The following is a 12,308-nucleotide window of genomic DNA, read 5'->3' on the forward strand; positions in this document are numbered from 1 at the left end:
GTTCATACATATTCATACATATTATATTTACGTGTTGTGTTTACACACTAAGCAGCATTAATATAGTCTTACACATGATTGAAAACAGTCTGAGAAAGTTCGGATAGTTTTTCAATTTCACGCGTGTGCATAGAACGTTGCTAGCACTTGGTCGCCTTGCCTGTTACGCTGTGTAGCTGACTTTAAAGCTGTGCGGATCAGCATATCGAAAAGGCGAGGGGTCTCGCTCGTTTAGTCCACGGTTGTGCAAGATCCAAGACGAAATAATAAGGCTGGAAGACCAAGAACGAAAATCTCGGATTAAAAATGGTGTAAGACAGGGATGTAGTCTTTCGCCTGTACTGTTTTGTGTGTACATCGAAGAAGCAATAATGGAAATAAGACAAAGGTCCAGGAATGGAAAAAAAATCAGTGTGGAAGGATATCAACGATACGATTCGCTGGTGATATTGCTGTCCTCAATGAAAGTAACGAAGAATTACATGATCTGCTGATTGAATGAACCATCTAATGACTACAGAATATAGATTCAGAGAAAACCTAACAAAGACGAAACGAATGAGAAGTAGGAGAAATGGGAACTGCAAAAATCTTAACATCAAAATGGGTGATCATGTAGTAGATGAAGTTAAGGAGTTCTGCTACCTAGGCAGCCAAATAACCAATGACGGACAGAGCAAGATGGGCATTAAAAGCAGACTAGCATTGGCAAACATGGCATTTCTGGTCAAGAGAAGTACGCTGCTGTCAAACATAGGCCTTAATTTCAGGGAGAAATTTCTCAAAATGTACGTCCGGAGCACAGCATTATATGATAATGAAATATCGAATGTGGGAAAATCGTAACAGAAGAGGATCGAAGTATTTAAGATGTGGTGCTACAGAAGAGTGTTGAAAATTAGGTAGACTGCTAAAGTAAGGAATGATGATGTTCTGTGGGATCGGAGAGAAAAGGAATGTAGGGAACTCTGGCACGGAGAAGGAACAGGTTGATAGGACATCTCTTAAGACATCAGGGAATAACTTCCGTGGTACTCGATGGAGCTGTAGGCGATAAAGACTGTGGAGGAAGACATATTAGAGAACATCCAGCAAATAATTGAGGACGTTCTTTGAGATAAAGAGGCTGGAACAGCTCAGGAATTCGTGGCAGGCCGCATCAAACCAGTCAGAAGACTGACGACACACAAAAAAGTGTGAAGTGTACACGTTAAAGTTGGTAGGAATTTGTAAATTAACATATAGAAATGAAATATCTAAGAAAACTTCAATGAATATTTTTTTGATTTTGCATGATTGTGGAAAAGGTCCCCCTACGTTTCCGAAGCCGTTTTGAGTGCTAAGCAGTAAGAAGCTCTATCCCGGTCATAGTTCTAGCCTTCTTTAACAATCCGTCCCAGAATTTACCGACTTAGAAGGTCCATGAAACACGCTTATAACGCCTGCAGTGTCTAATTAATTCAGTATGGACATACTTAATTCAGTACGGACAGAATGAACCATGTGACTAACGTGTTTGTAGGAGATTCCCAGGCCACATTTGACTGGTAACGCTATGATCCTTGGATAACGACAGTTTCTTCGTCGCACTGGAAGTCCATAGAAACCGATCCGTCACCTTGAACTCAAACGCCATCGTAACTGGTAACAAAACGTCTTGAAGGAAGGCTGACAGATTTCTGATAAATTTCTATGAAATAGACGGTAGCTTTGTTAGGCAATGTGAGTGTTGACAGAAATAATTGTCATAACGATTTTGTTGAACTTTCAAGCAAGTGCATCGTGCCACAGTTTATTGGTAGGTCTATTATGTGATTGGTACTTCACATTTCGTAGAATTAAACGTTAGTATGAAGTGATGAAGTTTTTATTTTCTTCGGGGACTGCTGCCGGATATAAACTGAGTTGAGGTAAGATCCTTGCCACGTGGCACCTGGAGAAAAGACAGTTTATTATTAGACGAAAGAATTAAACATCAGCATATGAACATTTGATTTAACATGTTCCTGGCAGCCGACAGCCGTTATTAAAAAAGGTATAAGAATGTTGATTGTTAATGTCCATGGAAACATGAAAATCAAAAAAAGAAATTAAATCGATGAATGATATTGTATGTATACAGGGTGGTCCATTGATCGTGACGAGGCCAAATATCTCACGAAATAAGCGTCAAACGAAAAAACTACAAAGAACGAAACTTGTCTAGGTTGAAGGGGGAAACCAGATGGGGCTATGATTGGCCCGCTAGATGGCCCTGCCATAGGTCAAACGGTTATCAACTTCGTTTTCTTAAATAGGAACCCCCATTTTTTATTACATATTCGTGTAGTACGTAAAGAAATATGAATGTTTTATTTGTACCACTTTTTTCGCTTAGTGATAGATGGCGCTGTAATAGTCACAAACATATGGCTCACAATTTTAGACAAACAGTTGATAAAAGGTAGGTTTTTTAAATTAAAATACAGAACGTAGGTACGTTTGAACATTTTATTTCGATTGTTCCAATATGATACATGTACCTTTGTGAAATTATATTTCTGAGAACGCATGCTGATAAAGCGTGATTACCTGTAAATACCACATTAATGCAATAAATGCTCAAAATGATGTCCGTCAACCTCAATCCATTTGGCAATACGTGTAATGACATTCCTCTCAACAGCTAGTAGTTCGCCTTTCGTAACGTTCGCACATGCGTTGACAATGCGCTGACGCATGTTGTTAGGCGTTGTCGGTGGATCACTATACCAAATATCCTTCAACTTTCCCTACAGAAAGAAATCCGGGGACGTGAGATCTGGTGAACGTGCGCGCCATGGTATGGTGCTTCGACGACCAATCCACCTCTCATGTAACACGCTATTCGATACAGCTACAACCACACGCGAGCTATGTGCGGGAAGTACATCGTCATTCTGTCACGCAGTGAAAGACCTTGTAGTAACATCTGTAGGAAATAAGCATACATTGCACCATTTAGTTTGCAATCGATAAAATGCGGGCCAATTATCCTTTCGGTCGGAGTAGGTTACAAGACTGAGTTCTCGCTGCTCTGGACAGCCTGCCTTCCGTTGGCTGTCTAACATACTTTTATTTAATTGTAACTGTTTGACGAAGTTGCTAAAGTTTTGACTTCAATGCAACTTTCCGAGTACAGTTGGCAATTGAGCGTTCTGCGTACAAGCGGCCTATGTTGTCTGTCTTGAGCAGTTTTGGCTAATGTTGACTGTATTGGAGTTACTGAGTGACTTGGCTTGTTAAAATCAATCACTGTACCGCCAGTGATTGTGTGGCGAGCCTTCTTCGACTCCCTCAGAGGCGCATATGTATTGCTAGGAAGTCATTAGTCTGGAACAACCAGACAAGGATAATTTGTTTCGGGCTATACTCGCGACATTATCATCAAAACGACGGGACGTCGAAGCAACCAGCCATCGCCTCCGGTACGCCAGATCGTGTTCTTGCACTTAAGAAGACAGTTTGGTAATGTATGTCCGCAGCACCGGCAGATAGGGATTTTCCCAGGTGATAACCGGGCTCAGCAGAGCGCGCCTGTTCGTCTTTTTCTAACTTTGTTCTGGCTTGGGTGCTCATTGTCTGAGTTCTCACTACTGTAGCAGCAATTAATGTTGGGTTGGCTGTGTGTTTCTCTTAAGATCTGAGTTGCAAGGAATTGGCTCCATATGCCACTTCGTCATAAATGTCACAATCTAGTTTATGGACAACTTCACATTCACAGCATTTATTTGAGGATCCAATTTGATGTATTGTAAATGTTTCAGGTGTTTTTGTTTATTATTTTGTGTTTAGTCTTAATAAATCATATTGTTATTTTGGACAGAACTTTCATTCTGTTAATCGGTAGAGCAACCCTATCATTTCTTCTATGTTAATGAAACCTTCCTTTATTTAACTTATTTACCAAATTAAATTATTGCAGGTGCCAAACACTTTTCTACTCCACTTTCAGGGTCGATTACAGTCAGTTCGCGTGTCTTTTTAATCCATGTGCAACAGCAAAAGTCGGAGTTAGAACAGGGGGGGGGGGGGGGGGGGGGGCTTAGAGCATACGAAGATTCTAGATGAATTTAGTGTTAAATACACTACTAGCCTCGGCACCCCACCAAGGTCGCTGATGTTCCACTTGTCGCAGCCATCGTGGATTTTCCGCTGCCCAATAGTGCATATTATGCCGGTTTACGTTAACGCTGTTGGTGAATGACGCTTCGTCGCTAAATAGAACGTGTGCAAAAAATCAGTCAACGTCCCGTAATTTTTCTTGCGCCCAGTGGCAGAACTGTACACGACGTTCAAAGTCGTCGCCATGCAATTCCTGGTGCATAGAAATATGGTACGGGTGCAATCGATGTTGATTCTCAACCCCGACGTTTTTGAGATTCCCGATTCTCGCGCAATTTGTCTGCTACTGATGTGCCGATTAGCCGCGACAGCAGCTAAAACACCTACTTGGGCATCATCATTTGTTGCAGGTCGAGGCTGACGTTTCACATGTGGCTGAACACTTCCTGTTTCCTTAAATAACGTAACTATCCGGCGAACGGTCCGGACACGTGGAAGATGTCGTCCAGGATTCCGAGCAGCATACATAGCACACGCCCGTTGGGCATTTTGATCACAATAGCCATACATCAACACGATATCGACTTTTTCCGCAATTGGTAAACGGCCCATTTTAATACGGGTAATGTATCACGAAGCAAATAGCGTCCGCACTGGCGGAATGTACGTGATACCACGTACTTATACGTTTGTGGCTATTACCGCCCCATCTATTACAAAGCGAAAAAAGTGGTCCAACTAAAACATTCATATTTCTTTACGTACTACACGAATATGTAATAAAAATGGAGGTTCCTATTTTAAAAAAAACGCATTTGATATCTGTTTGACCTATGGCAGCGCCATGTAGCGGGCCAACTATAGCGCCATCTGGTTTCCCCCTTCAAGCTAGACGAGTTTCGTTTTTTGTAGTTTTTTCGTTTGATGCTTATTTCGTGAGATATTTGGCCCGGTCACTGTCAATGGACAAACCTGTATACAAAGAGGAGGCAGCTTGTTTTGTAGCTGTTACGGACGCTACAGATACAGCGATCTACAACTCCTGCCGTCATAGAAGCCTATTTTCGACCTAGTATCGACTGAATACACAAATATAGCTAAATACAATATTAAATCAGAAATTGGAACACTAAAGACTGCACCACATAACAGTTGATCTTATCCTAGACTTATCGACAAAATTTGTTCAGAAATTAAGAAAACGTATAAAAGTAAATGAAAAAACGAATTTACTACATAAAATAGAAAGGAGAACAAATGTATTGTTTCAACTTACCGGCACAAATACCAGATAAAATCCAACACGATGCAAAAAAAAAAACCTACCAATCAGTGTGTGTGTGTGTGTGTGTGTGTGTGTGCTTGTGTGTGTGTGTGTTTGTGTGTGTGTGTGTGTGTGTGTGTGTGTGTGCTTGTGTGTGTGTGTGTGTGTGTGTGTGTGCTTGTGTGTGTGTGTGTGTGTGTGTGTGTGTGTGTGTGTGTGTGTTGAAGTTTATGTTGGGGAGGGCCTTGGACGATGGTAAACCGTGCAGCTCTGTTAGCCATACTGCTATGTTGTAATAACGTTTAGCATATCTGACTTGTAAGGAGGAGACTCAGGTTCAAGTCCATGCCGTGGCACAAATTTTAATTCATTTCTTCAGCTTCTATAAATATTGAAAATACGAATGTGGTTAAAATAGAGACAAAGCGATAAGACGGATAAAAATAGGCCATGTGCAAGTGGGACTAGCACTCTAGGTGTTCTGCCCAAATTTCTGGATATAGACAGTCCATCGATTGCAGAAGAAGAGAATTCAGACGATTTTTGCCCGGTATAGATGCTGATACTGGAAAGATATAGATCCTGGCAATATTTTAATTTTAGGTCTGATAACAAATGACAAAAGAATTATATTTTTGTGTGCTGTAATTACAAATTATCAATTTTGTAATTTTCTTCTTTTACTTGCACTGTGTAACTGTGCTTCTTGTCAAATTTCTTTATTCAAGGGCAACATTAATTACCGTATAGGTTTTGATGAGCGGGTTTGCGAATGTCACATGTGGGATACGTGGCCATATCTTTTGATTGCATTGACTTAGAATCTTACATTTATTACAAAGACTACATTAATTTACAGTTTATCTGATAACTGTTGCTGCTACTGGGGGCGCTGCTGTGCGACGTCTCGGCTTGGTTGCCGCTACACTGAAAATGTAACTCACCCAGGAAAGAAGTGGTTTATAAGGCGCTCGTTCGCCCGATTCTTTGAGTATTGTTCATCTATCAGGTAGGACTGACAGAGGAGATAGAGAAGGTCCAACGAAGAGCGGACCGTTTCGTCACGGGATCATTTAGCTGGCGAGAGAGCGTTACGGAGATGCTAAACAAACTCCACTGGCAGACATTACAAGAGAGGCGTTGTGCATCACGGAGAGATTTACTATTGACATTTCAGGACAGCACTTTTCAGGAGGAGTCGGGCAACATATTACTTCCCCCCCCTCCCCCCCCCCCCCCACCAGACACACACACACATCTAGCGTATTGACCACGAGGAGAAAATTCAAGAAATTAGAGCCAATACAGAGGCTTACTGACAGCCATTCTTCCCACGCACTATTCGCGAGTGGGACAGGGTTGGAGGGATCAGATAGTGGTACCGAAAGTACCCTCCACCACACTCTATTAGGTGGCTTGCGGAGTATGACGTAGATGTAGATATTACAATGCCGAGGGACTATATACCTTAGTACGTTACGTAAGTTTCAACTATATACAGTTATCCATTGCTGAAGAAAAGGGGTTTTTACAGACGGACAGTCAGACAGATCGTTGGATAGGAAATATCACATAAAGTTTTTTTCTTGTCATATAACTACAGATTAGGAGTTCTGAGAATTTTTCCTTCAGTTTTACTATGAAACCCCGCTTCTTGCCGAATTTCGTTATTCTCGGTCACTGGGGAGTACTCTATTGGTCTTGACGAGTGAGTTTTCGAGTATCAAGATGTGTGGCATTAATTAATTTTTTATACCGCTAAAGGAACGTAAATATTAGTACGAGTATGTGACATAAATTTCAACTTAATGCATCCATTAGTTCCTGAGAGAAAGGTGTTATAACAGAAGGACAGACGGAGAATTGGTCCTGTAAGGGTTCCGTGTTTACTGATTGAGACACCGAACCTTAAAAATCAGTCTGAGGTGAAATCGCATTCGCTCTCTTCCAATCTCACTCGTGAGCAACTGCACAATCAGACTAGCTCACATCATGTAAGATAGTGTTAAAAGTTTTCAGATACTCTAAAATTGTTAAGTAAAACTTAAGAAGGAAAGAGGAAAACTTAAATAGATTCACAGCGATATGTGGCTAGCTGGTCACTTACCTTGGCCTCGGACGAGCCAATAATCAGATTCAGGTCACAGAACAGAATAAGAATACACATATGCCGTTCACTAGAACCCATAATCTTTTTTCGATCTTGAATTTATAATGTATAATGTAATAACAGAAAAAATATATATCGGTCAACTAGGGAGAATTTTTAAAACAAATATTTCGTGAACACATCAACAATAATAAAATTTATCCATCAGCGTTCAGTACATATTTCAAAGTCATGAAGTGATGGAGATATCATAGTGCATTGTCAATATTACACATATTTTACACACATCCTCGAAGAAACAGAAATCCTTACCTACACGAAAAAAGATCTGAATAATAAGCTAAATTAACAAACAGAACTACGAAACAAGAATGTCATCCAACCTTTCACAGGTGTCATCCTGCCTAAAGACTTCATCGACGAATGAAATGACCTCGTAAACTACACACTGAAAAATTTACACTGATTATTAACTTCTCATGCTTGGGATTCACAGTCATATAATATTTCTTAAGAGGCATCATAGTCGCCGTCGACTGTATAAAATATTTATTGTAATATTGCAATTTAGGCCTTATGGCCATTTTTAAGTAAACTGCAAAAGCTACATTCTTTCAGAATATAAAACATGTCAGATAGTTTTATATTCTGACATAATGTAACTTTTGCAGTTTACTTGAAAATGGCCATAAGGCCGAAATTGCAATATTACAATAAATATTTCTTACAGTCAACGGCGACTATGATGTCTTTTAAGTTATACTGATTATGTTTTGTAGAGTTCGCTTTGTACAACACTGAAGAGCCAAAGAAACTGTTATCGGCACGCGTATTCAAATACAGAGATACGTAAACAGGCAAAATATGGAGCTGCGGTCGGCAACGCCTATATAAGACAAGTGTCTGACGCGGTTGTTAGTTCGGTTATTGCTGCTGCTATGGCAGGTTATCAAAATTTAAAGGAGTTTGAACGTGGTGCTATAGTCGGGGCACGAGCGTGTTGAAGAGATGCAATTTTTAGCTCAGATTTAATTCCATGAATATTTAGAGACTATTTCATAAGCTTTGGTCATAGCCACAGCGAAGCTACGTAACACTAACATAAAGATCGTGCTCTCTTTCCAAATTTAAGACGTGTTCTTTTCCTTGAGCCACAGTACTGACGTCTTTGGAGCCTTCTTTTTTTCTTCCGTACTGCATTGGCATTTGGCTGGATTTGCTCCATCTGCCAGTCATGAAACTTTCGTCAGTTGGAAATGCCCGGTGGGTCTTGGCCGATGTCGCAATTCGTTCTTTGATGGCCACAGTCATGGCAGATGAAACAGTTCCTATCTCTCCACTGTAAGTAATATACATCCTGCATCCACAAACTATTGGAAGAGACGAAACATTCTATCTGATACGCATTTCAGTCGACCTGAGGCCGCTAAGGCACTGCAATTTATGTTGGCCACACCAACGTTCGTTATGGAAACGTTTCAGCTGCCCATAATTGGTTAAAACCTCTTTTAAATAACAATTCTGTGCCTCAGGGGGCAGATTAAGCACACTTACGTTTTTGTATTCTGTGTTAGCGTTTAATGTTATTACAGTTCTCACAGAGTCGTTTCAGTTACGGGATTCAGTTTTCCTTCCGTGTTTGAGAAGTATCCTTTCCAGCAACACAGAATTCAAGAGCTCCATGAAAACACGGTAGAGTTCCGTGTCGACGTAAGCTGTGTGGACTTGATCTGATTTGATTCGGTAACTTCCATGGTCCAGTGCTGCACTTCTAATGAGCCTGGTCGAACATTTCTTATCGACTTGTCGAATACGAAATGGAGGGTGCATTTCCTGGGAATCCTTCTTGATATGATCATGACAAATCAGCGGCCTGAAACGTTAACATAGCACACGCTACGGCAGACCAGATGTACAGCACGTCCGAGCTGCGCGGTGTGCCATGCGGTGACCACCAAACTCAGCACATGCATACAGAGAGATAGTTCATCGATAGCTTCTGGTGAGCGAGTTTCCGAGTGTCAAAATATCTGACATATGTGGCAGTATCTTTTGAATCCACTGACTTAGAAGCTCAAACCATTTACATCGTCAAGAGACCGTAGACTTTAGTATTTAACATAAATTAGAGCTAGATAAGTCTGCCCATCCGTGAGAAAAATCTTGTCTCAACAGTCGGACAAACGGGCAAACAACAAACAAACACACAGACAACAAGGTGACCCTATAAGGGTTCGGTCTTAACCGATTAAGGTACGATACCCTATAAAAGATCAATTTCAGCACTTGCGTACTATCACACCTTGTAACATCTTCGTGATACGTTTTTTGCCAGACTATTTCTTGAAATAACCTGATAACATCGATTTTCTAGGCTTCGCGAATAATGGAAACTGAGTGGAAACGCTGTTGTCTATGAAGCAAAGAACGTGGGGTGACCAGGGATGTCCCGATTCATAGTGTGTATCACACTTAAATTTCAAAACGTAAGCTTGGAGTACACTTATTACTGCTGTTTGAGTGTATGGCCTACAATTTAAAAAAAATCGGGATGTATCACTTTTATTATATTTGCATGCCTGCAGCTACCCTATGCATTATAGAAGAAATACGAAAAACACTCAATATTTCACAAGTGTCCTACGTCTTCCTAGTTAGTTAGTTCGCAGTTAGTTGGTTTCGTGTTTCATTGATCAATCGCACGGTACGGTAGCCGTTATGATGTGGGACGTGTCAAGTGCACAAGAAATGCACATACGAAACAAGTTTTTTAATATGTATATATTACAATACAGAGATAAGTATTAATATTTATGTTATTTACCCCATTACCTTAAATGGCACAAAATTCATATACTATATTTATAGATTTATTTATTCCTATTCAAGAAATCATCTATGATATAGAAGGAGTTGTCAAGGAGAGATGATTTCATTTTATTTTTGAAGCTATTACTGCTGTCTGTTAGACATTTCATTTCATCTGGTAATTTGTAAAAAAATTTTATAGAAGCATATTTTGCCCCTTTCTGTGCCAAAGATAGTTTGAGTAAAGAATAGTTTATTTCTTTCCTTTTCTGGTATTATAATCATGAATTTCACAGTTGTTTTTAAACTAGTTCATGTGTTGAGAACAAATTTCATTAGTGATTAAATGAACTGTGAGACTGTTGTAAGAATTCCCAATCTTGTAAAAAGATGCCTACAAGATGTGCGACTATGAACGCCACACATTATTCTAACCACTTTCTTTTGAGCAGTGAATACTTTTTGTCTAAATGTTGAGTTACCCCAAAATATTATTCTGTAAGACATCAGGGAGTGAAAGTATGCAAACAATGTTAGCTTACTAATTTCTATATCCTCAAAATTGGCAATTATTCTGATTGCAAAAGTTGCTGAACCTAGTCGCTTTAGGAGATCCATAACCTGAATTTTCCAATTATTATTCTCACCTATGTGTACACCCAAAAACGTAGTATGCTTTGCCCTCTCTACTGACTTCTGTTGAAGTTTTATATTTATTGAAGGAACTGTACTTTTTGCAGCCGAAAATTGGATGTACTATGTTGTTTTTTTTTTGTTTTTTTTTTTTCAAAGTTTAGAGCAAGCCTATTTGCAGTAAACCAATAAATGGCTTTTCTGAAGACCTTATTTGTATCATTTTCAATTGGAGTTTCTTTTACCGGATTAATAATTATGCTTGTATCATCAGCAAACAGTGTCAGTTCAGCTTCCTGTTTCAGATAGGAAGGGAGGTCGTTCACATATATCAAGAACAGGAGGGTACCCATGATTGAACCCTGTGGAATATCTGATGCAATTTCACCCCTAACGAAGAGAGAGGAGGTAGCTCTCGAGCAGGTCGGTTTTAATTCATATCAGAAATTATTAGAATACTCGCAATCCCTTACACAACATGAATACCATCAGATATGGAAGAAGGTATTAACATTATTAACATATTAACAGAATCAGTCTTTGATCTGAAATGAGACAATGAGCTTCTTTTAAGATTCACCAGCTGTCTGCGAAGTAAATGATCATGAACAGAAGAGATTCAGAACTATTGTCGATCGAGAAGCAACGGTATTAAAAAGAGCAAGACGACGTGGTAACGAAAATCTTCGCTTCCGACGTATTCTCAATTACCGTTTGTCAAACTGAAGAGACAGTAGTCGATATAACGCAGCCGGTATTAGCACTGTGATAACAAGAACGGGGACCGTTTGGCGGCCAATTTACAGTCGAAGAGACAGCACCGTTGGATGTTCTGCATCCCGCTACTCCTGGCCGCGGTGTTAACGAAGGTATCACGCCAGAACGCGCTCTCCGGCTCGACACCGCCAAAGTACGAGCCAGAAGTCCAGTCTCGGCCACGATGGAAGTACGAACCTGTGTCGCGTGAGTAGCTTGTCGCTATGTACAGTACTCTGTGTCCGGCGTAAAGTAAATATCTCTATATGTCCCTAGATTAGAGTCTCATTCTTGCTGTTAGGTTTAGTGCAGTGTTAAAAACTTCCAGAGTGCTCACGGGTAACAAAATACAGCCGTGCATACATTCATTTTAAATTCTGTTGTCTATCTGAATTCTGTGTATTCTTCTTGACTTCTTTTTAACGCCAATCTTTTTCCTCAGTGAAATAACTCTGCTGTTACGTTCTAAGACACAATAGGCTACGGACAAAGTCAGTTTATTACCTGCAGGAGGAGGAGAGAACGAGATAGAATTTAACATCACTTCGATGATGAGATCGTTAGAGGCGGGGCCAAGGCTCGGAGCGAAGCAGAAGAGGGAAAAGATTCGGCTTTGTCCTTGTCAAGCAACCATCCAGTTATCCGACTTAAATG

The 12,308-nt window shown here is 40.2% G+C and overlaps 1 protein-coding gene across 1 annotated transcript in view; it reads left to right on the forward strand.

The window, feature by feature from the left end:
* The first annotated feature begins 11,801 nt into the window (after nt 1–11,801).
* The window catches only part of LOC126281815 (uncharacterized), a 52,709-nt gene continuing 52,202 nt past the window's right edge, over nt 11,802–12,308 (forward strand). The window contains exon 1 of the mRNA XM_049981044.1: nt 11,802–11,861. Within this exon, the coding sequence (XP_049837001.1) occupies nt 11,839–11,861 (23 nt within the window). The 5' untranslated portion in view covers nt 11,802–11,838. The remainder of the gene's footprint in view (nt 11,862–12,308) is intronic.

The sequence above is a fragment of the Schistocerca gregaria genome, chromosome 7 (assembly GCF_023897955.1).
Source record: "Schistocerca gregaria isolate iqSchGreg1 chromosome 7, iqSchGreg1.2, whole genome shotgun sequence".
Classification (NCBI taxonomy): domain Eukaryota; kingdom Metazoa; phylum Arthropoda; class Insecta; order Orthoptera; family Acrididae; genus Schistocerca; species Schistocerca gregaria.